This window comes from Zingiber officinale, chromosome 7B (assembly GCF_018446385.1).
Source record: "Zingiber officinale cultivar Zhangliang chromosome 7B, Zo_v1.1, whole genome shotgun sequence".
NCBI classification, from domain to species: Eukaryota; Viridiplantae; Streptophyta; class Magnoliopsida; order Zingiberales; family Zingiberaceae; genus Zingiber; species Zingiber officinale.
Window position 1 is genome coordinate 118932128 of NC_055999.1, and position 27985 is coordinate 118960112.

The following is a 27985-nucleotide window of genomic DNA, read 5'->3' on the forward strand; positions in this document are numbered from 1 at the left end:
GCAATGAGTATGGAAGTGATGAAAAAACAATGTATATACAAGGGGAAAATGCTCAACGTTAAAAAAAAATGAACGTTGATTAACGTTCGTTTTTAATTTCAACGTTCAACGTTTGATTTCTTTCGACGTTCGACTTCAACATTATCCGACGTTCGATTTCAATATTACTCAACATGCAAAACATTAATTAAATAAACAAATAAAATAAAATATGATAGCCCACCTATTGGTGGGCCCCACACAAAGGAAAATCACCGGGGACAAAGGGAAATCACCCCTCAAATATCCCCCATAATTATGGATATTTGAGGAGGGGGATATTTAGAGAAATATATCGGAGATGCCCTAAAACAAATATTAGAATGAGGGTCAAGGCGCAGCTTGGTGTGGCTCTTCTGACGCTCAAGTTAAATTTTGAGAAAGGAATGGAGAATAAGAATGGAGAACAATTGTAGTTTTGAAATCAATTCAGCGTATTAGTCTCCCCGGAATAATTATCTCATATATAGAGACGGAGAAAAATATACGTTTCCCTTTTATTGACAGCGGATTCAAGTGGCTGTGTAATCGAAGCCTCCTTTTCCTCATTCGTAATCGACGTCTTCTTTCTTGCATATATAATTATTATCTATTGATGTCGCCAACCCTTAATGCTCGGTCCATAACTGATACCTTCATGTTGTCTTGCAGACAAAATAGCGTAGTTTTAATGTTCGAGATATTACAATGTACTATTCGAGACCATCATCAATTCAGACTCGAGAATACTACAATGCTCGAGATCGTCACCCACTTGAACTCAGGAACGTTACGATGCTCGGTATCATCATCCACTCGGACTGCTACGGTGCTTAGAATCATCACCCACGTGGGCTCGAGATGCTATAGTGAATGTTACTATGCTCGGGTGTTATAGTGTATGGGATACTTTAGTGCTCGAGATCGTCCCCACACTACAAAAAAACACACATTTGGGGACAAAAGTTTGGAACGAAAAATATTCGTCCCAAAATTGGGACAACTTTACTAACGAAAATAAATTTCGACCCAAATAACAAACAAATTTTGCAACAAAAAAAATTCGTTCCAAGTTTGCAACAGGAAAAATATTCGTTGCTAAATTCGTCCCGAAATCTGGAACGAATCCAGAATTCGTCCCAAATTTAGGGACAAATCCTGGATTCGTCCCAGATTTTGGAACGAATCCAGGATTCGTCCCAAATTCTGGGACGAATCCAGAATTCATCCCAAAAATGAAATTATTTTAAAAAAAAAGATAATCATGTTAGAATGTATACTAAAAGCCTAGCTTTTGGTATAAACATTTATCTAGAAATAAGAATCACATTGGTCAAATGTCTACATTTATGATAAATGTAGTTGTTCAATTAATTTATATTGTAGATAACATGGTGTGTGGTATCATACACAGAAGATCATGTTATCAGTACCTTATAAATTATAAATAGTAGCTCACGACCAAGATGGAAAGGAATAAACCATTGGAAGGTCGTAGTGTAATTAGGTATTAGTTTATCTTAACTATATAATTACACTAGTACACTTAGAGTGTATTGAGTAGGACCATTAGAGGTCGTTTCTTTTATACTGACTTTATAAAGGAACAAAGACCTCAGTTATTATGGAAGTGTGTGCTCTTAATCCCAATATAATAACAAGCACATATATTTGATATTTATTTCTTTAATTTATCAATGGGTGAGATTTAGTTCGATAAATCAATAAGCCCGATAAGTTGGGAAATGATATCACTTATAGTGTGTGTTGTTGATTATAGAAGGAAATTGTGTCCTAGTGATCTAGGTTGAGAATGTCCCCAAAAGGAGCTCATAAGGATTGTCATGTTAAACCCTGCAGGTGGACTTAGTCCGACATGACGATGAAGTTGAGTGGTACTACTCTTGGAGCTAGATATTAATTAAGTAAGTTGTCAGTAACTTACTTAATTAGTGGACATTTGTTATCTTAAACACAGGGAGACTAACACACTCATAATAAGAAGGAGTCCAAAATGTAATTTGGGATTGGTGCAGTAGTTCAATAATAGTTTTCTAGTGGAATGAATTATTATTGATAAAATTAAGTTGTGTGTTCGGGGCGAACACGGGATGCTTAATTTTATCGGGAGACCAAAACCAATTCCTCCTCTCGGTCCCTATCGTAGCCTCTTAATTATAGAGTACTATACCCACCTTTTTACCCATTCCATAGGGGTCGGCCAAGCTAGCTTGGAGACCAAGCTAGGGCCGGCCAAAGTTTGGTTCATGGGTGCTTCAAGGTGGCCGGCCCTAGCTTGGGTTCAAGCTTGGTGTGGCCGGCCCAAATTAAAATAAAAGGATTTTTATTTTTAAAAAAAATTTCTTATGTGGATAACATGATTTAAAAGAGAGTTTAAAAATTTAAATCTTTCCTTTTATAAGATTCTACAAAAGATTAAGAGAAGAGCTAAATCTCTTTCCTTATTTGTAGATTAAAAGGTTGATTTTAATTTTGGTAAAAACTTTCCTTTTAATTATGTTCATGATTTAAAAGAAAGTTTAAAAATTAAAAATTCTCTTTTATTAGTATCTACAAAAGATTAAGAAAAGATTTAATATCTTTCCTTATTTGTAGATTGAAAGGAGATTTTAATTTTTAGAGATAACTTTCCTTTTTGGAAATTATCCATATGTTTAAAAGAAAGATTTTAATTTATAAAATTTCTTTTTATTAACCAATCATGAAGGGATTAAAATTATTGGAAATTTTTTTATAAATTTCTAGAAACAAATTAGGAAGTTTTAATTTTTGCTATAATTAAAACTCTCCTTGTTTTGGGGAAAGAGGTTGCCGGCCAAATAAATTGGAGAAGAGAAAATTATTTTTAATTAAATAAATTTTCCTTTTCATGGCAAAAGAATTAAGAAAGTTTTTATTTAAATTTTCTTATTTGCCAAGACCAAGGATTATAAAAGAGGGGGTAGAGGAGGTTTCATGGTGAACGACTCTATTCTTTTTCTTCCTTTCTTTTCTTCCTTGGTGTGGCCGACCCCTAGAGGTTCCCCTTCTCCTTCTCTCTTCTCCTTCTTGTGGCCGAGACTTCATCATCTCTTGGAGGCATAGAAGTGGCCGGATCTAGCTTGGAGAAAAGGAGAGAAAGGAGTCTTGTTTCATGCATCCCTTGGAGCTTGGTTGGTGGAAAAAGATCTTCATCTTTTGAAAGCATTGTGCTTGGCCGAAACTTGAAGAAAGGAGAATAAGGTGCTTTGGTGGTTTCTCATCTCGGAAGATCGTTGCCCACACAACGTCCGAGGTTAGAAGAGGAATACGGTAGAAGATCAAGAGGTCTTTCTAAAAGGTATAACTAGTATTTTTCCTTTCCGCATCATACTAGTTATTTTTGGAAATAATACCAAATACAAGAGGCATGCGATTCTAGTATTTTGAATTTGTTTTCGATGTTGTGTTCTTTGTTTTTTTTTTCTTTTCCTTGTGGTTTGATTGTTCTTTTCGGTTAACCTAAAGTTATTTAAGGAAATTAAATATTAACTTTCCTTAAAAGACTTTGTCTAGTCGGTGGTGGTTGTTCCCATATCCAAGAAGGTCATGTGCCTCGCCACGTCAGTACTGGGAGCCAATTTTGGAAACTAATATTTAATGGAATTAATAACCTAGGTGATTTGGATCAAACATGTTAAGTTCCGCAGGAGATCCAAGTCAAAACCTAAAAGAACAAATAGATTAAACTTTGGATCAAACGTGTTAAGTTCCGCAGGCGATCCAAGTTTAATTTAAAAGAACACATGGTAGCTAGGAAAAGGTTCAGACCTTTGTACAAAATTTTTGTACAGTGGAACCATTAGGTTTTCCGAATAGCAACCAACAAATCAAACACCGAAAGCTTATATCTTAACCTAGAGACATCGAAATTTCATGAAAAAAAATTTCTATACGTTCATATCGTTGACCTGATCGTAAATATATCATCATCCATAATTTTTAATTAATATTTTCAGTGATTCAAATTTTCAACACCAAATTAGGTCAAATTGGGATTAAAAAATTCCAAAAATAAATATATTTGGTCAAAAATATTTTTATGGATATATTTATGATCAGGACAATGATACGAACGGATAGAAACTTGTTTCATCAAATTCCTATGTCTCTAGGTTTGTATTTAAGGCGTCCCATTTTATTCTTTTTTTTTTAAATAATTAAATTTTTGGGACGAATCTCTAGATTCGTCCCAAAATTTGGGACAAATCACTCGATTCATCCCAAAACTGAAAAAAAAATTTAAAAAATAAAATCTAATACCGAAGGCTCATATCTTGACATAGAAACATCGAAATTTGATGAAACAAGTTTCTATACGTTCGTATCGTTAACCTGATTGTAAATATATCATCATCCATAATTTTTAATTAATATTTTAAGTGATTCAAATTTTTAACACCAAATTAGGTCAAATAAGGATTAAAAAATTCCAAAAATAAATATATTTGGTCAAAAATATTTTTATGGATATATTTACGATCAAGACAATGATACGAACGCATAGAAACTTGTTTCATCAAATTCTGATGTCTCTAGGTCCGTATTTAAGGCGTCTCATTTTGTTATATTTTTTTTAAATAATTAAATTTTTGGGACGAATCCAGTGATTCATCCCAAAATTTGGGACGAATCCAGAAATTCGTCCCAAATTTGGGACGAATCCTGGATTCGTCCCAAAACTGAAAATAATTTTTAAAAAATAAAATCAAACACCGAAGGCTTATATCTTGACCTAGAGACATCAGAATTTCATGAAACAAGTTTCTATGCATTCGTATCACTGACCTGATCGTAAATATATCATCATCCATAATTTTTAATTAATATTTTCAGTGATACAAATTTTTAACACCAAATTAGGTAAAATTGGGATTAAAAAATTCCAAAAATAAATATATTTGGTCAAAAATATTTTTATGGATATATTTACGATCAGGACAATGATACGAATACATAGAAACTTGTTTCATCAAATTCTGATATATTTTGGTAGATATTTTTTAAAACATATATAGGTTCCTACTAACTAAAATGTTGTTATGCAGCGAATGGTTGTAAATTAGTATCTGAAAGCTTAAATATGGACCTAAAGACATCATAATTTCATGAAACAAGTTTCTATGCATTCGCATCATTGACCTGATCGTAAATATGTCATCATCCAAAATTTTTAATTAATATTTTCAGTGATTCAAATTTCTAACACCAAATTAGGTCAAATTGGGATTAAAAAAAATCAAAAAATAAATATATTTGGTCAAAAATATTTTTATGGATATATTTACGATAAGGACAATGATACGAACGTATAGAAACTTGTTTCATCAAATTTCGATGTCTCTAGGTCCTTATTTAAGGCGTCCCATTTTGTTCTAATTTTTTAAAATAATTAAATTTTTGGGACGAATCCATGGATTCGTCCCAAAATTTGGGACGAATCCAGGTATTCGGCCCAAAACTGAAAATAAATTTTAAAAAATAAAATCAAACACCGAAGGCTTATATCTTGACGTAGAGACATCGGAATTTTATGAAACAAGTTTTTATGCATTCGTATCATTGACCTGATCATAAATATATCATCATCCATAATTTTTAATTAATATTTTCAGTGATTCAAATTTTTAACACTAAATTAGGTTAAATTGGGATTAAAAAATTCCAAAAATAAATATATTTGGTCAAAAATATTTATATGGATATATTTATGATTAGGACAATGATACGAACACATAGAAACTTGTTTCATCAAATTCCGATATCTCTAGGTCCATATTTAAGGCGTCCCATTTTGTTTTATTTTTTCTTAAATAATTAAATTTTTGGGACGAATATCTGGATTCATCCCAAAATTTGGGACGAATATCTGGATTCGTCCCAAAATTTGGGACGAATCCAGGATTCGTCCCAAAACTGAAAATAATTTTTAAAAAATAAAATCAAACACCGAAGGGTTATATCTTGACCTAGAGACATCGAAATTTCATGAAACAAGTTTCTATGCGTTCGTATCGTTGAGCTGATCGTAAATATGTCATCATCCATAATTTTTAATTAATATTTTCAACGATTCAAATTTTTAACACCAAATTAGGTCAAATTGGGATTAAAAAATTCTAAAAATAAATATATTTGGTCAAAAATATTTTTATGGATATATTTATGATCAAGACAATGATACGAACGCATAGAAACTTATTTATCAAATTCCGATGTCTCTAGGTCCATATTTAAGGCGTCCCATTTTGTTCTATTTTTTAAAATAATTAAATTTTTTGGACGAATTTCTGGATTCGCCCCAAATTTTGGGGCGAATCCTGGATTCGTCCCAAAACTGAAAATAATTTTAAAAAAAATAAAATCAAATACCGAAGGCTTATATCTTGACCTAGAGACATCAGAATTTGATGAAACAAGTTTCTATGCGTTCGTATCATTGACCTGATCGTAAATATGTCATCATCCATAATTTTTAATTAATATTTTCAGTGATACAAATTTTTAACACCAAATTAGGTCAAATTGGGATTAAAAAAATTTCAAAAATAAATATATTTGGTCAAAAATATTTTTATGGATATATTTATGATCAGGACAACGATACGAATGCATAGAAACTTGTTTCATCAAATTCTGATATATCTTGGTAGATATTTTTTAAAACATATATAGGTTCCTACTAACTAAAAAGGTGTTATGCAGCGAATGGTTGTAAATTAGTGTCTGAAAGCTTAAATATGGACCTAAAGACATCGAAATTTCATGAAATAAGTTTCTATGCATTCGCATCGTTGACTTGATCGTAAATATGTCATCATCCAAAATTTTTAATTAATATTTTCAGTGATTCAAATTTTTAACACCAAATTAGGTCAAATTGGGATTAAAAAAAATCCAAAAATAAATATATTTGGTCAAAAATATTTTTATGGATATATTTACAATCAAGACAATGATACAAACGCATAGAAACTTGTTTATCAAATTTCGATGTCTCTAGGTCCGTATTTAAGGCGTCCCATTTTGTTCTAATTTTTTTAAAATAATTAAATTTTTGTGACGAATCCAGAGATTCGTCCCAAACCTGAAAATAAATTTTAAAAAATAAAATCAAACACTAAAGGCTTATATCTTGACCTAGAGACATCGGAATTTCATGAAACAAGATTCTATGCGTTCGTATCATTGACCTGATCATAAATATATCATCATCCATAATTTTTAATTAATATTTTCAGTGATTCAAATTTTTAACACCAAATTAGGTCAAATTGGGATTAAAAAATTTCAAAAATAAATATATTTGGTCAAAAATATTTATTTGAATATATTTACGATCAGGACAACAATACAAACACATAGAAACTTATTTCATCAAATTCCGATGTCTCTAGGTCCATATTTAAGGCGTCCCATTTTGTTTTTTTTTTTTAATAATTAATATTTGGGACGAATCCTGGATTCGTCCCAAACCTGAAAATAATTTTTAAAAAATAAAATCAAACACCGAAGGCTTATATCTTGACCTAGAGACATCGGAATTTCATGAAATAAGTTTATATGCGTTTGTATCGTTGACCGTAAATATGTCATCATCCATAATTTTTAATTAATATTTTCAGTGATTCAAATTTTTAACACCAAATTAGGTCAAATTGGGATTAAAAAATTCCAAAAATAAATATATTTGGTCAAAAATATTTTTATGGATATATTTACGATTAGGACAATGATACGAACGCATAGAAACTTGTTTCATCAAATTCCAATGTCTCTAGTAGGGGTGAGCAGTCAACCCGTCAAACCGACCAACCCGCTTATATCGACCTGAATCGAACCGAAAAAAAATAATCCGCCGGATATAGGGTCGGATGTAGGGTCTTGATATTGCATTATCTGATCTAGTAGGGCCGGATAGTTTTTTATCTCAATAACTGAACCAACCCGATCCGCGATCACCCCTACTTGTAGCAACTACTATTAATAAACTGCTACACGTTGTAGCAGCTACTGCCGATAAGCTACTACATGTTATAGTAGATATTTCCGATTAGCTGCTACAACGTATAATGAGTAATGTCTATTATCATTTTAAAATATTTTATTTTTTTGTTGTATTTATATTTATATTTTATATTTCATTTGATATAGGGTCGGATATCCAAATAACTTAATTACAACCCGTCGGATATCTGATACATAAGAACAGCTGGATATAAGGTCGGATGTAAGTCCTGATATTGCATTATCTGATCTAGTAGGGTCGAATAATTTTTTACCCCAATAACCGAACCAACCCGATCTGTGATCACCTCTGGTCTCTAGGTCCGTATTTAAGGCGTCCCATTTTGTTCTATTTTTTTAAATAATTAAATTTTTGGGACGAATCCAGAAATTCATCCCAAATTTAGGACGAATTTTGAATTCATCCCAAAACTAAAAATAATTTTTAAAAAATAAAATCAAACACCAAAGGCAAACATCTTTAATGTAAGCCAACCATCTTTAATGTAAACTATATTTTGAATAAGAACCTTTACTCCCATCCGCGTCACAGAATAAGGACCAATATTTAATTTGCAATAAAATCATAAAAATGAGATATTTAATGAACTTAAATTTCAAATTTTAAATATTTTAATAGGAACAAGTTATTTTATAATTTTTAATTTTTAAAGACGATAAAAGTAATTGCCTAAAAAGACTTAGTCGAAATGAGGGCGATGATTAAGGACTAATGGCCTATTTATGTAATTAATCGCGCAATTAACTCGTGAAGCCCGAAGCAGCGAAGTCGACGGCAGAAAGCGCTCGGGTCCATCCGCTTCTCCATTTCCTCGTCCTCTCGCCTTCGTCTTCACCCCCCTCTTCCCTCCGTCTCTATTCTGTGATCGATCGAGCAATCGCGTAGGCGGCATGGCGGACAAGCTCACCGACGACCAGATCGCTGAGTTCAAGGAGGCGTTCAGCTTGTTCGACAAGGACGGCGACGGTCTGGTCCTCTTTGACCCATTGCATTTCTCTTCGCTTTGATGCCTAGATCTGCGACCATTAGTGTTCGATTGGTTGTGTCTATGACTTTTGTGGGCTCCAGATAGCATAATTTGTCCACTAGCGGAAGAGTTTGTTTGGAACATTGTCTTGCTCTACTTCTTCTATGAAAATGATTTCGAATTTAATTCTGTTGCTTTCAGATTTTAGTTCTATTCCCATTCCTGGTTCATTCCTCAAATATTTTCCAATTGGAACGATACATGATAATACGAAGTAAAGAATGATTTTTTTTTTTTTTGTTTTTTTGTTTTTCCCTCTTCATTACCATTTGATCACTTTGTCACTAGGATTGTTGATCCGTGCATATCTACGCCATTACTTCTTTTTTCATAGTTTTCATGCTCATATGTGGAGATAGAAATGTGTGATTCATTTATTAGTATTGCTAAGAAAATAAAGTATGTGGAATCTTTTCCCTAGCTTAAGCTTTTGGATAAATGGTCACAAATTCATACTTCATATGGTAACTGCACATAGTTTTGAAGAATGAGATCTTCTATTTCTATCTTGCTAGTGTCAATAATTTCAATAAAGTCAATTATGTGTTATGTTGGACTAGCCAAATCACTCATCTATAGGGTTGTCCACTCACTTAAATTACAGAACTGGTTACCAATCAAACTTAACAACTACCAAAACATGATTGATGAATCAGGAAATAGCAACGATGTAATTTAGTTGGAAAATTAAGAAAAATGTTGGGGATTGAATTCAAGTGGATTCTGCCCAGTGAGGTGGTTTGCATATCAGATAGATATGGGAAAGATACTTAGCGAGCCCCAAAATTTCCATTCCTAGACCACCCTACATTTGAAAGAGCTGAAAAGAGAGATGCATTTAGGATGGTAAGGATAATACCATGTTAGTGTGAGGATTTTAACACATGAAAGCCAATTGATTTTGCAGTGCAGGCTACACATCTAAGGTTCTGCAACATATCTCATTTTCTTTTCCATGTTATATCCAGTTTCTAGGTATATGAGTTGAAAAGAATGTATAACAACAAGGCACCTTACTTTGTGCAATTTTTGCAAGTGAATAACTGAATATTGAGTCATGGCAACTAGCAAATATCTTGTTATGAAAAAAACATAGTTGTGATGGATACTCTCCCATGAATACATGATCTGATCTAATGAGGGTGGAATCTTGTTCTTACTTTCCTTTGCGTTTTTCTTAGCTATACCTTTTATAATTAAGGCTCCCTGTACACTGATCTCTAGTTAATATATTACCGCAGGCTTAGTCCACTGTTTCCTTTTCATAGGGAAAAAAAAACTAGGATGGAACTAAATAGACAGTCTGACAGTGTCGATGAAAGTAGTCAAGAATTTATGGTTTTGTTTGTCAGTGCATAAACTGTTTATTTGAAGATGTATCTTTGTTTCTTCAATTGCAGCACACCATGTCGTTTAGGAATATCATTTATTTACTATGTTTTTGATGCTCCAGATAAAATGGATCATTGGTCAACTTATTTGTTTATGCTAAATTCATGTATTACCTAGTTACTTTCAACTAAACATCTGAGTATTCTACTCAAAATGGTGAGTTTGTTTTCGTTGGAACTGATAGGAAAAATCTGTTGATAGATTCTGTTTTCATAATTTTCAAATGCTCGAAAATGATACATTCTAATTCATCAAGACCTAAAAACATGATATACTTGATTCTAATTGTCCAATATTCTTTGTGAAATTTCATGATTTCCAAACAGGTAGCATCACAACTAAGGAACTCGGGACTGTGATGCGTTCTTTGGGTCAGAACCCTACCGAAGCCGAACTGCAGGACATGATAAACGAGGTTGATGCAGACGGCAATGGCACGATTGATTTCCCAGAGTTTCTTAATCTGATGGCTCGCAAGATGAAGGATACTGATTCAGAGGAAGAACTGAAGGAAGCATTCCGTGTGTTTGACAAAGACCAGAATGGCTTCATCTCAGCAGCTGAACTCCGTCATGTGATGACTAACCTGGGAGAGAAACTCACAGACGAGGAGGTGGACGAAATGATTCGCGAAGCTGATGTTGACGGTGATGGCCAGATTAACTATGAGGAATTTGTTAAGGTCATGATGGCCAAGTGAGGCAACAGAATAACAGAAAAGTGAGGAAATTTAGTTATGAAATGTCAATTGCCTATTTTTAATAGTTGTAGTTGTGAAACTATACAATTGTTTTACTCCCTCGTGTGGATGGATGGTGCTCACTCAAATTAAACCTTTTTTGCTTCTATAAATGTATTTTATCAAGTATTTTGCATCTACGATATGAAGCAATCGATCTGTTGAATACATCTTTCTCGTTTAAATGTATTATATCATTTTTTTTGTTAATTTTAATATCTTTTATTGGGACTATACATATATCTGTTTCCAGATTGTCTGGACTTTTGTATTTCATTTTTTTTATATTATGTATCTGGATTTTACGAGCCAACTAATCCTGAAATGTAGCCCCTTTTGCCACCACACCTTGCCGGCGTGCCCCTAGTGGCAAAGGATATTTATGTATTTTAGTCCTTTAATTTAGTAACTTATCTTTTCTTCTCTAATCAAAATTATACCGTTTGATGTAGTTGTTGCGATGTGCTTAAATTAGTTCAATTTGATTTAAAATATTATAAATATAATATTGTTATATAAAAAAATTATATATCAATTTGGTAAAAAATATTTAAACTGGATCAATATAATTTTAATGTAGTGAAAATTCCCTTAAATTATTATAGTGACTTTTAACAACGATTTTATTATGATTTTATTTTTTAAATAATTTAAATTAAATTTAAGTAGTATTGATTATATATATATATAGAATTGTTATGCTGCGGACAAAGTAGTGCACCGCTGCGGACATGCCTTCCTGATCGGTCACCAGTCCGATCAGGGAACCTCCTGATCGGTCTGTAGACCGATTAGAAAATGATCAGGAGTCCCTGATCGGTCCAAAGACCGATCAGGAGGTTCCCTGATCGGACTGGTGACCGATCAGGAAGGCATGTCCGCAGCGGTCCGCACGGCTTTGTCCACAGCATAGCAATTCTGTGGACAAAGCCGTGCGGACCGCTGCGGACATGCCTTCCTGATCGATCTCTGGACCGATCAGAAGATTCCCTGATCGGTATATATATATATATATATATATATATAGAAGTGTTGTATGTAGTTTGAGTGATGTAGTTGGAAGTCACATTAGCCTCACACACTAAAGAGGTTCCGATTTGAATCTGGATTCAGACCAAGTTTAAAAATATAAAGGTGCTATATTTTAACCATTCCCTTGGGTTAGGGTGCTATAAAGGTGCTATATTTCGTCGGTGATTTTCTAGTGGATTGTGAGTTTATTTGAATTCTAGCAAGAATTTCCACCAAACTTGACTGTGACTATCGTCGACCTTTAAGTACCCAGATCAATTTTACTTCATTTATGATGAGTTTTAAACTTATTCCAAATCCTTAGTTTGGGATTTTCAAGCCATCGATTATTAGAAATTTTGTTTGCTCGATTTAGCTCCCCAGCACCTCCGTCAATTTGTCACAGGGTCAACACGGAGGAGGTAAATCACAGGCGGCTATTAACCTTTGAAATAATGACTAGCACATAAGGGAGGTATTTACCTCGACTTTGCTGAGATTCGAACCCCAGACCTCATGGTGGCAACACCTCTTGTACTAACCACTAGACCTATCCGAGGGGACTATTTCGATTTCAACTCATATATCATGTTAATATTGTTTATTGGTTGGATTATTGTTATAGGTTTTGAAATTGTACAACTTTGATATAAAATTGAACAATCCTAAAATTATATTAGTTGTGATTATTTGAGCTTCGATAATATTGGGTGATGATGTTAATTTGAAATACCTACTCGTTAAAATTTTGTTATAAGTAGTTTTTGTCAATAAAATGACTAAATCATAATTGAACATTAGTATTGGTTTGATGTATTTAGTATTGCAATATATTTTTAAGTTGAAGAGCTTGATAGTAGATTTAAAGATAAGGCAGTCAAATGCCTCCGAGCAACGATGCAACGACAAAGCTCTTCCACGGTTAACCAACCAACCAACCAACTAAGCACCCACGGATCGATTTCTAATCACTGTGCATGACAGATTAATTTTCACCAGTGGAAAGACAACCCTGGGATGCTTGCGTCATGCATACTTTTAAATTTATTCTAACCACCATTGGGACTAGCCAGTTACTCTCGGAGTTATTTATATTTTTGTATTAAATGATGCGATGACGTTTAAGAAGTTTAGGAATAATTTTATGTTTTCAATATGTCTCAAGTCGGTCATCAAACTTGTACTACAAAAAAACTCGCCTTCTCTTCTTTTCTGCCTCATTCCATCTTTGCTCACCGACGAGAGCATATTCCTTCGAGACGATTTAGTGGTTAGGTGTTGTCATCATGATATTTGGAGTTTGAATATTGATAAAGTCAAGATAAATGTTTTTCTTATGTGCTAGTTATTATTCCAAAGATTAGTAACCGCCCGTGATTTATCTCATATTATCGGAGACACCGGGACGAGCGTATTTATCGTTTGTCACCGTAAGGATGATGGGTTGTTGCGAGAGAGACTAGTGCGACATGTTAAAATTTATTTAATTTGATTTCAAATATTAAAGATATAAAAAAAATTTATATATCAATTTGGTAAAAAAAAAATTTAATTGGATCATTTTAATGTAGTGAAAATTCTCTTAAAATTATTATAGTGATTTTTAACAACCATTTTATTTTAAAAAATAATTTAAATCAAATTTAAATAATATTGATTAAATTGACATATATATAGTATACATAGAATTGTCATTATGTAGTCTGGGTGGTGTAGTTGGAAGTCACATTAGTATGTTTCGGTTCAAATCCGGATTCAGGCAATTTTTTTTTAAAATATAAAGGTACTATATTTTTAACCATTCTTTCAGCAAGAGAAGGGGACTCAGTCAAAATTTAAAAATATAATGGTGCTATAATACTCCTATATTTTTAACCATTCTATTAAGGTGCCTAAAGTATTTGTGATAAAATATAAGTTTTCCTTCCATCAGACAATACTAGCTGTTTGGATGCGTTACGTGACCGCTATTTGATTTATCTGGGTAGATGTAAAAATTTTGATTCGAAACAGTCACTTCCATTGTGATTAATCCGATGGAAGAGTTGAATATCCAGATTTAAATAAAAAAAAACAAATAATTGAAAGGGGAATCAATGAAGAATCAATTAAATGACGCCAAGAATAATTTGACGTTTCAAATATCTCCCAAGTCGATCATCCAGTCCTACTCAAAAATGGCCCGACTTCTCTTCTTTTTTGCTCCATTCCATCTTCGCCCACTGACAATAGTATGTGAATGAGGACGACGTGTTATTGCGAGAGAGGGTAGTGCGACATGGTAAAATTTATTCAATTTGATTTCAAATATTATAGATATAATATTTTTATACATAAACAAATTATATATCAATTTGGTAAAAAAAATATTTAAACTGAATCATTTTAATGTAGTGAAAATTCTTTTAAAATCATTATAGTGATTTTTAACAACCATTTTATTTTAAAAAAAATTAAATTAAATTTAAGTAATATTGATTAAATTAATATATATAGTATACATAGAAGTGCTTATATGTAGTCTGGGTGGTGTAGTTGGAAGTCACACTAGTATCACGTGCTAGAGGTTCCGGTTCAAACCCGGACTCAGACAAATTTTTAAAAAAATATAAAGGTGTTATATTTTTAACCATTCTTTCAACAAGAGGAGGGGACTCAGACAAAATTTAAAAATATAATGGTACTATAATACTGCTATATTTTTAACCATTCTATTATATAAGAGGATGCCTAAAGTATTTGTGATAAAATATAAGTTTTCCTTCATGGGTGTAATCAAGTTGGTATCGGCTAAGGCTCAATTACGTCGTTTACTCGAGTTTTGATGATTAGAAACATAACACAAAATTGAAAAGGATTTCAAGCCCGGGATTATGATGTAGGACCATCAGACAATACTAGCTGTTTGGATGGGTTCTGTGACTGCTACTTGATTTATCTTGGTAGATGTAAAATTTTTGGATCTAAACGGTCACTTCCATCGTGATTAATTCGGTGGAAGAGCTCAATATCCAGATTTAAATAAAAAAACAAATAATTGAAAGGGGAATCAATGAAGAACCAACTAATTGATGCCAAAAATATTTTGACGTTTCAAATATCTTCCAAGTGAGTCATCCGACCCTACTCTAAAATAGCCCGACTTCTCTTTTTTTTTTTTTGCTCCATTCCATCTTCGCCCATTGACGAGAGTAGGTCGGTGAGGACGGCGGGTTATTGTGAGAGAGGATAGTGTGACATGGTAAAATTTATTCAATTTGATTTCAAATATTATAGATATAATATTTTTATATATAAAAAAAGTATATATCAATTTCGTAAAAAAAATATTTAAATGGTAAAAAAAAAATTTGATATAATATTTAATGTAGTGAAAATTTTCTTAAAATTATTATAGTGATCTTTAACAATTATTTTATTTTAAAAAATAATTTAAATTAAATTTAAGTAATATTGATTAAATTGATATATATAGTATACATAGAAATGTATGTATGTAGTTGGGTGGTATAGTTGGAAGTCACCGAATTTTTAAAAAAATATAAAGATGGTGCGGCTCTATCGTCAATTACTCGAGTTTTGATGATTAGAAACGTAAGACAAAATTGAAAGGAATATCCAGATTTAAATAAAAAGCAAATAATTTAAGGAGGAATCAATTAAGAATCAACTAAATGACGCTCAGGAATACTTTGACGTTTTAAATATCTCCCAAGTCGGTCATCCAGTCCTACTATAAAATGGCTCGCCTTCTCATTCCATCGTCCATCGAGAGTAGGTGAGGACGGCGGGTCATTGCGAGAGAGGGTGGTGCGAGGTATGCATCGTCTTCAACCACTCTTTTCCTTCGGTCGCTCGTTATTCGATCTTGGATGTTCAACGACGATCCGGTTTCCCTTGTTTTATGTGTTCCAATGAATGACGAAGGTTGAACAACTTGCAAGTTTTGGGTGATTTTACTTCGCATTCCATCGCTTGAGAGTAAGCTTAAACTTAGATTAAGGTTGTGAGACCTACTTTTCTGTTCATTTATATTTTTCCAGTCTTTGATGGTAGCAGTTTCCCGATCGAGCTTCGACTACTGGGTTAGAGGTTGTATTTTCATTTATATGCTTTCTATGCCCATTTTTTAGTTGATTTCATCGGTCTCTTGCTTAGGTCAGTTGAGTAGTCTATACATTAACCACGGATTTCGAATGAACTTGATTGATTTTCATTTGTTTTCGAGTAATCTTAACTTAGATCAGGGGCTTGAAACCTTATTTTCCGGCGCGAGGCACATTCGTCTACTTCATATCTTTGACGGTAGCGGTTGTCTGGGCTTTCATCCATTTCTTGCTTAGATCAGTTGAGTAGTCTATACATTAACCATGGATTTTGAATGAATTTAATTGATTTTCAATTCTTTTGAGTAAGCAACAAACCTCATTTTCTGGTGTGAGGCCCATTTATCTTCTTCAAATCTTTGACGGTAGCAGTTTTCTGAGCTTCTGATCACCCGTTAGAGGTTATTATGCCATTTATTTGCTTGTATGTCCACTTTGCAATAGCTTTCATGGATTTCTTGCTCAGATCAGTTCAGTCTGTACATGCTTGTGATATGTCTATGTGGGGTTCGGTGCATATGCCTCCTGTTCATGAGCCGTGAAAGAGAATGCCATCTACGGTGCACTGACTACATTTAACTGTCCATTCTATGCATGCTTGTGATATGTCTACGTGGGGTTCGATTCATGCCTATCCTGTTTATGAGCCATGAAAGAGAATGCCATTTATGGTGCACTGGCTACATCATTTTACTACCCATTGGAACTTGCGGATGTATGAGCGCTAACTTTATACACTGTTTCTAAGTGAGCATCTCATCGTAATATATTTTTGTGCCTTGAGGATTTACCATTATGTTCCAGAAACTTCTTGATCTTGTTGAACTTTCGGAACTTGGCACTGTTGAAAATGGTTCACTGGTTTGAGATATATTAGTTGATAGTATACCATCGCTTGTCTTCTCTTGCCATTCAAATTCTTGCTCATCCTGTGAAACATTTTCGCTTGGCAAACTATTAGCTGAAGAGTGAGCAGGGGAGAAAGTCTCACTGACATCAATTGCCTCCCCATCTATCATGCATTTTAGGATGTGTACCACCTTTCATGAACCAAGAAGTAAATTCATTGTCAGTTTCATGGAAAATAGGTTCTTGGTATAATCATTCAGTAGAAATTTTCTCTATACAGCAATACAGCATGAAAATTTTAGTAAAAGATTTTGATTGTCGCAATAGCTGATAAATTCCAAAGCTATTGCAGAATTTTGAGAGATTTCTAGAGTACCTAACTTCATTTACGTTGGAGCCGGTAAAAGTCTCGTTTCTTGTATTATGACCTATTAATTCCCTATGAGGCTTTTAACTTATAAAATCTCTGTACTTTGTAATGATACCATCAGATGAAACAAACTGACTCGTAAAGCTGATAAATACAACTTTCCCAGGTGTAATGAAGTGGAACATTGATCTCGGAGTCTTATACCAAACCACAAAAAGTCTACTAAGCAGTCTAAACAGATCATGTTTTTCTGGTAATTTGATCATTGAAAATATCGTTCATATCAGGTGCAGGTTTATAATATACTATAATTCTTCAAACATTATTAATCATGTGGTAATACTGTAAAAACAGAATTAGATGTTTTTTTGAAAGATCTCTCTTCTTACCTTTTCCATCGATGGCCTTTTATCAGGGTCCCTTATAAGGCATTGCTCAATCACGGTTATCATCCAAAATAGTTGGTACAAGTCATGGCAATCAAGAATCCTTTCATCAATCAGTTCAGGGTAGTTCCTCTCATGCAGAAGTGGTCTTGCCTGCAGAGAAGGAAACACATAATTGAGGATAATATATAGATGCAAAGGTAAAACACTATAACTTACCCATCCAACAAGACCTTTGTTTTCTAAATTGTTGTCCATTGTTGTCCGACCTGTGATTAACTCAAGCAAAACCACTCCAAATGAATAAACATCAGATTTAGTCGATAGTCTGCCACGTTCTGTGTATTCTGGTGCCAAGTATCCAATAGTACCTACTACCTTGTTTTCAGACACAAGAACAGACTCATTTCGTTGCTTTCTTGAAAGCCCAAAATCTCCCAACTGATACATTCAGCAACAGAAAGTGAGTTAAATTTAAAAGTTTTCAAATTTCATTTTGCAATTCCTTTATGTTGGATGGTCTAAATTTGTTACCATAGCTTCATATTCATGTGTTAGGAGGATGTTGTTGGGCCTCATATCTCTATGGATTATATTGTTCTGGTGCAGATAGTTCAAACCTTTTGCAACTCCAATAGCTATCTTCAGCCTTTGTCCCCAAGTCAAAAGGGATGAACTGTTTTCTGCATGAAATTGACCAAAAAAAGTGTCCTTAAACTTCGAAGAAGAAAGGCTCTAGGTTAAGCTTTCTTTCAGCATAAAATTCCAATAAGGTTTTGTTCTTCTAGAGTACATTTTTTTATTATATTGGTATGAATGCTACAATCTAGTTGAGCAGGTTTGGATAATCCGCTAGCATTTCTTTGCTATGAGGTAATAAAATTAATTGCTAATAAAAATCTTGCTTGTTAAAACAGAAGATAGATTGAACACAAAATCTTACCTGACAGATGTTGTTCCAATGAACCATTGCAGATATACTCATAGACAAGCAACCTGTGATTTCTTTCTGAGCATGAACGAATAACATGACGAAAAAAAAGTGTTCTTAAACTTTGAAGAAGAAAGGCTCTAGGGTAAGCTTTCTTTTGGCATAAAATTCCAATAAGGTTTTGTTCTTCTAGAGTATCTTTTTATATATTGGTATGAATTCTACAATCTAGTGAGCAGGTTTGGATAATCCGCTAGAATTTCTTTGCTATGAAGTAATAAAATTAATTGCTAATAAATACCTTGCTTGTTAAAACAGAAGATAGATTGAACACAAAATCTTACTTGACAAATGTTGTTCCAATGAACCATTGCAGACATACTCATAGACAAGCAACCTGTGATTTCTTTCTGAGCATGAACCAAGTAGCATGACCACATACTTGTGTCTTAGTTGTCCTAGAAGATGAACCTCTGACCGAAATTCTCGCTCTCCTTGTGAACTTGCATGTTTATATTGCTTGACAGCAATCCATTGCCCACTATCAAGTTCTCCTCTGAAGACAGACCCAAATCCTCCTTCAGACAGAAAATTTTCCTGGCAAAATCCCTTTGTCGCAGTACACAGCTCAGTGTAAGTGAATTCCCTTAAAGATGCTGCTTTTGGTCTTTCTATGCCACACACTTTACAACCAGGATATGCTTTTTCTCCCTCCAATATTTGGTTCATTGCTCCAAACTCCTGACTCTTGTTTTCATCATTTTGTGTTAGCGGCATTTTTGAAGTCATTGAACCTTTATCTTCAGCTGCTACTTGAATGCTTATGTAGTCATCTTCTTGAAGATGGATGGAAGTGTGCTTTTTCTCAGACAGCCTAGAACCTGAGATTTATTTTTTATCAAGCTCATTAATTTTAGCATTGGCTATCTACTTGTAATAGATAAGATATTACGAAGATTAATTAACCATCAGTAGAGCTTCTGGACACTTTTGCAAAATTAGACCTACTCATTTTACTTGAGCTGCTTATGTCAAGGTTCATTGGCTCTTGCAGGCACATTCAGATTTTGGATATTCTCTCCAAAAAAAATGTAGTTCGTATCTTTAGATATTCATATCTTGTGTATTAGTTTCTTACTATCACAGCTATAACATGGACGCTGTTTCTTGCTATAAATCCTTAAAGAGAAGATCTTGTTCCTTTGGAAGTAAACTAATACCTAAATAATACTTGGAGAAATGTTCTAGAGAAACAATTCATTCTTTTTAGTTAAGAATTATCAGTTAGCAAGATGGAATTATAGAATTAAATTTCTTAGTTTCTTCTCATGTTAATTATTCCCCCTTTTGTAACAATTGACAAAGGAAGTGGATAGCCTGATGTCATAAGTTCATTGAGACGGTTGTGGAGGCAGCAATGTAAGTTGACAGGTCTCATCTAATGTTTATGATTATGATCTTTAGAATCTATTTAATCCTTGTGAGAGAACTCCCTAAGAACCTTTGTTAACATGTTGGAAAGATCCAATAAAATCTCTTGCACGTTAAAGTGATATTTAATGAATTCTAGGAGAGAAGAGGGCCAAGGGGATTTGAATTTTGGAGTGGTCCTCACACATCCTAAAATTTATTAAAATCAATATAATTTTTTTTACCTATGTTAAGAATAGTTATAGTTACTAACCTTAAGTTTATAACTAATGACTCAATATCATAATCATGTCATATGTCAATGGCCTTCCAACATCAAATTGACCCCAGTCAAGTTTACTAAAGCTATGTTAGTTGAATTGGACAGGCAATATAAGGAGGAGAAGGTCCTTAGCACTATGTCAATTTGATTGTCCCCCTCCTACCCTGTATGAGGTGGAAGTTAAAATCTACCACTAGCTAAGAGGCTTAGGCCAATAGGGAATGATAGACAACAAGATGGATTTCAAAAGGAGATCATCTTCATGAGGAGACAAGTTTGCATGGAAGCATTATTGATAATTCCATACATTTAACTAGGTATTGAAACTATGGATCAGAACTTTTTGCTTGAGCTTCAACCTATTTGATGTATTACTCAAAAGATATAAACCAAGTTTTACATGTGTAAATTAAGAATGGGAATGTGCACAAAGGACCAATGAGGGGCAATGACCAAGGGGAGCAAGGCTCAAGAAGTTTGTTTGGAGAAAAATAATTATAAGATGTTTGAGGATTGACAAAGTCTTATGCAAGAAAATAGGTTTTGTGTTTAGCATTATACATTGAATGTAAGTGTTGCTACGATTAAATTTCACCGAAGGACAAGTTAGTGAAATCAATCCTGAACATCAAGGTGCATTATTGATTAAGTTGCAAGCTGTCTAGTTTGAAAGGTGCTGGTTAACATAAAAGTTCAGCAAATATATTGTGTTCAGATACATTTGTAAAGATGAGTTATTGTTGAACTGATCTACATAATAAAATAAGTACAATTTTGACTGACTTGATATTCAAATTTTGAGCACAAATGACTTTAAGGGATGAACCATGAAGGTGAAATTTTGGAGTTGATTAATGTGCATATAATGCAATTATTGACATATCATTATATAAATAGCTTGAGTGTGATTTTGCCAACTTATCATTATTGATGAAGTTCCCTATGCTAAAAAGGGTAGGAATTGTTCATGTAGATCCAAAGGAGTTTAGGAGCTTCTCTAGTAATTTCTTGAGCAATAGTCAAAATAACATGGTACACAATTGAGGAGGGTGAGCTCAGCTTCTTGGACAATAATATGAGGTTGTGAATAGGTGAGGTTGTTTTGGTTGGGAAAAATAATTTGAGGTTGATAATAACAAAAAGACCTATTGATTGATTAGTTTGGGATGTGACTAAGATTACGCTATTGTAATTATGTGTTGATAGTGAGTTATAAAGATATTTTGATCTTGTAAATATTAGTCATACAAGGCTATTTTTGAGGAGATTGAGAGGACATTGGATTGGATAGATAATTGAGGTGTATGAATGATATATTGAGGTTGTGTTTGGTGATAGATTGTTTACATTGAAAATTGGATAAAAAATTTGAGGATTTTATTGCTTTAATTATGGTTACTAATAATGTGAATAATTTCATGGTTGGGAAGGCTTGTGGATGTATACATGTGATACCAAAGAGTGTGTGATCAAGGATAGTGGTAAATGTAGAAGAAAAACTGCCTTATGACTTAGTAAAAACTAACTGTGGCTTACTTATTGCGGTCAGCTCCAAACTGAAAAGATCTCCATCATCAGGAAATTCTAGCACCATTTCAGTAGTACCTGATTTTATCTCTTGTCCTGGTAGCATCTCATTGTACCTTATGGGGTTCCCCACATTTGCCTCTGAGAACTCGTCATTTCTTCGATGCAATCTTGGCTCTCTGAGGTGTTCTACACTATTGTTACGTTTCATTCTGGAGATGCCACAAGGTAACCTTTCCAAGAAAAAATTCTTGTCTTTTTTCATCTGCCTATTGAAACGAGAAAAAAAAATGTCATTTACAAAACCAAGCATTCTAGCAGAGCATAATACTTTCTTGCTTCCTTGCTTGTTTCCCCATTTCTTTTAGGTGCTTATTTCTGTATCGGATGAGCTGATTTTAGATCATGTACTAACCATTGTTCTTATGAAATAATTTCTTCACATTTTTCCCAACCTGTCAAGAATTATCCACGTTGCCTTCAGCTTACTGACAGCTTCAAGGGCAGCTACTTTCGGTGAAGATGCCGCAACAACACTTATGTTGAATGCAATCTGGCATTTCCAACAATTATCCAGGTTAACAATCTGGTATATGAAACACACTTGTACACTCTTGTCATTGCCTAAATTTACTTGTGCAACTAAAACACTGCAGTGTTACCTTCTTGGATTCAAATAGCTCACGGATGGGCAATAACTCTGCACTTCTCTGGTATTCTTCCTCCTTCCTTGCAACTTCCTCGCTGATGATCCTAGTGTTTGTCGCCAACACGGAGTTGGAATCTATCTTGCTTCTGTAGCCCACTGAAACCAATTGCTCTAAGATGGTAATTATGTAATCTTAAAGAAAATTCATCTGTTGAAAAGTCTATTTAACAAATAGTTGATTGGAATTATTACCAGAGTCTTGTTTTTCTTTTGATCTTAAAAGAAAAGCTTGTGGGTTTTTACTTAATTTCCTAGCTCGCAGGAAAAATAACGTACTAGGGGTGTTAACATGGTGAAGAACTCCAAGGAGAGTGAGTTCATCCCCGAGTTTAAGGGAAAGACCATCAATGGCCCATTTGATTGCGCTGGAACTTAAATCTTTTGATGCGTCCTGGATCACCACCACCCTTTGAGGTGCAGTGGGCATGCCGCCACCACCAGTTGCTGAAGAACTCGTCATCAAAGAACAGCTTGACAACCGATGAAGAGGAACAAAGTAGCAAAGCAATCCTTATTTCCTAACAAAGCCGGCAGCATGCTGTACACACAATTTCTAAGGTAAAACATATCCTATTCTCACAAAGTTTCATAGTTAAATCTCTCATATGATCATGAGAAATCAGCAAGAATTTTGATGCAGGCGTGGAACTGAACATATTACCTATCTACCAGATTATCTACTGAGTTAAACAAAAGATTGTTACTAAAACAAAACAAAGATTGAGTTGCTAGGAACTAAGTAAGCTATGATCTACTTGTCTAGTTTCCTAGGAACAGCAAAATGTAGAAACTTAGATTCCAAAAGCTAAGAGCTTTTAGAGAACAGAAATGGTGGTGGGGTTGATCCAGGCATGCATCTTAGATTCTTGTTCCAGGCATATTCGGATATCCTAACCTTTGGAATTTGATTAGGATTTCTGAAGGGACATTGTAGTATATATGCCTCTGGAGGGAATCTCAATGTCTCTTATTAGAAAGTACAAATCGCAAGATTTTGTCAGGATTCATAGCTATTTGGAGAATCCAATGTGAGATGCGTTTTAGGATCTCATCATATTGCTTGAGGTCATCGTCGAAGTAGCTGTCAGATTAAAGAACCATAACTGGAACACCAATGGCCAGGGATCCGGACTTATTCTATATTAGAGTCCAGCTCTGTGTGGATCCTTGACGCTGACATGAGAAGCTGGAATAATCTGGAACCGATTCTATTCACATCTAAATATTCTAGATACGATGGTTCTTATTTCTTAATTTTACTTGCTAATGTTCCATGGCAAAATTCACCCAACTTTAGTATTTTTTTTTCTTTCTAGTTATTTAAATGCAACTTTAGTATTTTGATAAATAAGATTCCTGTTGAATTCATGATACTTTAATAGTTTTAACTAAAATTATTTGATGAATTATCGTGTCTTAAAGCGATAAAGATAATGGTTGGGGATGTGACTTTGCGGTTGAACGTGTGAAGCTTGTTCGCCCTGCAAAACCAAGAATGTTAGTGTCGAGTTAGGGAAGGGGTTCCCGACGTTGTCCCGACGCTGAAGTTAGTCACCAGAACAATAGAAGAATAGTAGAAACTGTAGCAACAAGAGTGTGATCGTAAAATAACGCATACCTCTCTTAGTGCATGGACTCCTCTGTTAGACAAAACAATATGTTGCGTAAGATTTTGGAGAGTTAGCTGAATTTTAAAATTACACAGAATTTAAATTCAACTTACAATAGAGATGACCTGAGCGGATGATTTCAGGTTGCCAGTAGAGGATGATTTCTGTTACGTATAGAAGAGCGGACTTAGTCATCGAGCGGGCAGATCAGCCGAGCTGTAGGTCTGTGTTGCAGAGCAACTTGAGTAGGTCTGCAAAGCGGTCTTGACAGAGCGGTCTTGACAGAGCAGTCTTGACAGAGCAGGTCTTGTGATGTGAGTTCAGAAGAGGTATTGAAGGGAATTGGGGGACCCATGACGAGATCCAAGACTAAGAGAATGAAGCAAGCTTTGGAAGGCTTAATAATGGGGCTCAAGGAAAAGGAGGATCAATGCACAATGGAGGCAACAACTAAATGGATCACATTCCTTCAATTTGAAAGTGAAATTGGACCAACATGAGGACTATTTTTGTATGCATTTTTGGGGGGATTTTTCTAAAGTGACTTTTGATGTCCTTTGTGGGTTTTTAATGCATTTTTGAGAGTTTCTAAGCTAGTATAATAAATATCATGCATGCATGGTTGCATTAAGCTAGTATTAGGGATTAGTGGTTGCATTAGTGGATAATAAATACCATGCATGCAAGCATGATATTTATTGCATAATTAGTGCATAGTGGATCTTAAGGGATGTTAAATAGGAGAACTCTTGTATGGAAAATCAAGTAAGTTTGAATAAAAATTTTAGTTTCTCTTTGGTGAGAGCTTCCTTCTAGTGCTTAGGCAAAGAACTAATTCCGATCTTATCAAGGCAACTTGTGGCGATCAAACCCCATGACTTATCACTCACCTTCTTATCTTGCTTGAGTGTGGCGTCAATACCCTTCCCCAAGCTGAATTTCAAGGCGATCCATTTATAAGGTTCCTTATCATTTGGTATCAGAGCCTTGGCTCCTTGATTTTCAGGTTTGTGTCTTGTTTTCATCTTTGTTCTTGTCCATCTTTGTTGATCTCTCCGTCCCTATCTATCATAAATTTCTATTCGCTATTTGGGTCCTCAACTTAAAAAAAAAGAAGAAAAATTTGAAAAAAAAAAAGAGAAATGAATCATTAGAGTCATTGGTTTCTGATTGAAAAAAAGGAGGATTTGTGAATTGAAAGGACTCAATATTCTTTCTTTGTGAAATCTGAATTCAAAGATATATTCCTTTCATTGCTCTTGATCATTGCTGAAATTCTCGTTTTATTCGTTTATTTCTCTTGTTCTACTCATATTTCTCTTGTTGGTTTCTTATTCACTTGGTTGTCTTGAGAAAGATATTGATAAGGTTCTTTCCTTAAGAGCTTATAAAGGAAGCTGAGTGGATAAATTTGAGTGCAACCACGTGAGTAGAGTGGTGAGGCCCGTCTAACATTTCTTTTGTAATTTTCCTTGTCATCTTTTTTTTTTCTTTGCAAGCTTGAGTGAGGAAAAATCACCTCATTCCCCTAGGCGAGATCTTAATAGGCTTCAAATGGAGGCACTTACCCAACAATTTGAAAGAATGCTTCAAAGACAACTTGAAGAAATACACGAAAGGATGGACCGACTTGAAGGAGAAAATGTTTCCAACCGTGGGGGCAATTCTAATCATGAAGAATCTTGTCAAAGTGACCCATTCTATGATTCACCAAGAGAAAGAAGGAGACATAAGGGGGAAGAAGACGTGAAAGAGGAGGTAGAGACCATAGACGAGAAGATGATCTAGGAGGTGTGAAAGTTCATATACCTTCCTTCCAAGGGAGGAATGATCCCGAAACATATCTTGAGTGGGAGATGAAAATAGAGCAAATCTTCTCATGTCACAATTACAATGATGCAAAGAAAGTAAAGGTGGATGCCCTTGAGTTCACCGATTATGCCTTAATTTGGTGGGATCAATTGCAAAAGGAGACAAGACGGTATGGAGAGCATCCTATCAACACTTGGGACGAAATGAAGACTTTGATGAGAAGGAGATTTGTGCCTTCCCACTACCATAGGGAATTGCACAACAAATTGCAAAGACTCACCCAAGGGAGTAGGAGTGTGGATGATTACTACAAGGAGATGGAGGTGACTTTGATTAGAGCCAATATTGTGGAGGATAGGGAAGCTACCATGCCTCGGTTTCTCCATGGCCAAAACCGAGATATTAGAGACATTGTGGAGTTACAACATTATGTGGAGCTTGACGACTTAGTGCATCAAGCAATGAAAGTAGAGCAACAATTAAAGAGAAAGGGCGTTATGAAGAAATCATCTTCTCCAAACTACTCTTCAAGTTGGAAGGACAAGCCAAAGAAGGAGGGTTCTTCTTCAAATTCTAAGGAGGTAGCAAACACTAAGAAGCCTATTCCTACTACCACTTCTTCCACTTCTAAGAGTAGGGATATCAAGTGCTTTAGGTGTTTGGGAAAATGTCATATTGCATCCGAATGTCCGAATAAGAAGACTATGGTGGTGAGAGATAATGGGAGTATCTCTAGTGAAGAAATTACTTCTCATTCCTCTTCCTCAAGCAATGAGGAAAATGATGGAGCAGCCTATGCGCAAGATGGAGATCTCTTGGTTGTTAGGAGATTATTGGGAAGCCAAGCCAAGGAGCATGAGGAGGACCAAAGAGAAAATATTTTTCATACCCGTTACCTTATTCAAGATAAGACATGCTCTATTATCATTGATGGTGGAAGTTGTACTAATGTGGCAAGCACTAGGTTAGTCACCAAACTCAACCTCAAGACTACACCACATGCAAGACCATATAAACTCCAATGGTTAAGTAATAGTGGTGAATTGGTAGTGAACCAGCAAGTGTTGATTAATTTCTCCATTGGCAAATATGAAGATCAAGTTTTATGTGATATTGTGCCTATGGAGGCAAGCCACATTCTTCTTGGAAGACCTTGGCAGTTTGATAGGTGAGCTCACCATGATGGATTCTCTAACAAGTTCTCTTTTGTTCACAATTCTCGCAAAGTCACACTTGTACCATTATCACCTAGAGAGGTTTGTGAGGATTAAATAAAAATGAGAGAGAAAAGAGAAAAAGAGGAGTGAGAGCTTAAGAAAAAGAAAGAGTGTGTGAAAAAGAAAATACTTGATTTTGAGGACAAAATTCAAAAGAAAAGAGAGAATGAGGAAAAGAAAGAGAGAAAAATAGAAAATTTGTTTACAAGAGGAAGTGAGGCGAAGAAAGCTTATTTGATAAGGCAACCTATATTTCTTTTTTTGTGCAAGGAAACTTGCATGGAATCTAATACTAACTTCTTGCCTAGTGATGTTGTTGTTATTTTGCAGGATTTTGAGGATGTGTTTCCCAAGGAAGTGCCTCAAGGTTTGCCTCCAATGAGGGGGATTGAATACCAAATAGACCTTATTCCTGGCGCTTCTTTGCCCAATAGGCCAGCTTATAGGAGCAACCCTCAAGAAACAAAGGAGATACAAAATCAAGTGGAGGAGTTATTGCAAAAAGGATGGGTTAGAGAAA

At 34.5% G+C, this 27985-nt stretch overlaps 2 protein-coding genes and 1 long non-coding RNA gene across 8 annotated transcripts; 2 read left to right on the plus strand and 1 right to left on the minus strand.

Moving 5' to 3' along the window:
• The first annotated feature begins 8802 nt into the window (after positions 1-8802).
• On the plus strand, positions 8803-11370 carry LOC122007244 (calmodulin-1-like). Its single transcript, XM_042563069.1, has 2 exons — positions 8803-9052; positions 10832-11370. The coding sequence occupies exons 1-2, from the start codon at positions 8977-8979 to the stop codon at positions 11203-11205; spliced, it is 450 nt and encodes a 149-aa protein (XP_042419003.1). The 5' UTR covers positions 8803-8976; the 3' UTR covers positions 11206-11370.
• A 4652-nt stretch (positions 11371-16022) lies between these two features.
• Positions 16023-27970, plus strand: LOC122007246. Of its 5 annotated transcripts, XR_006118873.1 has the most exons (9): positions 16034-16072; positions 17747-17833; positions 17996-18429; positions 18525-18839; positions 18942-19042; positions 22602-22694; positions 22774-22945; positions 23089-23384; positions 27796-27970. It is a non-coding gene; the product is annotated as an uncharacterized LOC122007246 (long non-coding RNA). The 5 variants fall into 5 exon arrangements; XR_006118871.1 differs by having other exon boundaries at positions 16023-16072; positions 16183-18429; XR_006118872.1 differs by having other exon boundaries at positions 16023-16072; positions 17747-18429.
• Positions 16960-23286, minus strand: LOC122007245 (proline-rich receptor-like protein kinase PERK12). Of its 2 annotated transcripts, none has more exons than XM_042563074.1 (9): positions 23103-23286; positions 22780-22922; positions 22573-22670; positions 22127-22386; positions 19242-19778; positions 18501-18649; positions 18186-18407; positions 17970-18119; positions 16960-17401 (listed from the first exon to the last, which is right to left on the minus strand). In XM_042563074.1, exons 1-9 carry the CDS (start codon positions 23284-23286, stop codon positions 17105-17107), a joined length of 2040 nt encoding a protein of 679 aa, XP_042419008.1. In that variant the 3' UTR covers positions 16960-17104. The 2 variants fall into 2 exon arrangements, with proteins under 2 accessions (XP_042419008.1, XP_042419004.1); XM_042563070.1 differs by having other exon boundaries at positions 23019-23286.
• Positions 27971-27985: the final 15 nt, after the last annotated feature.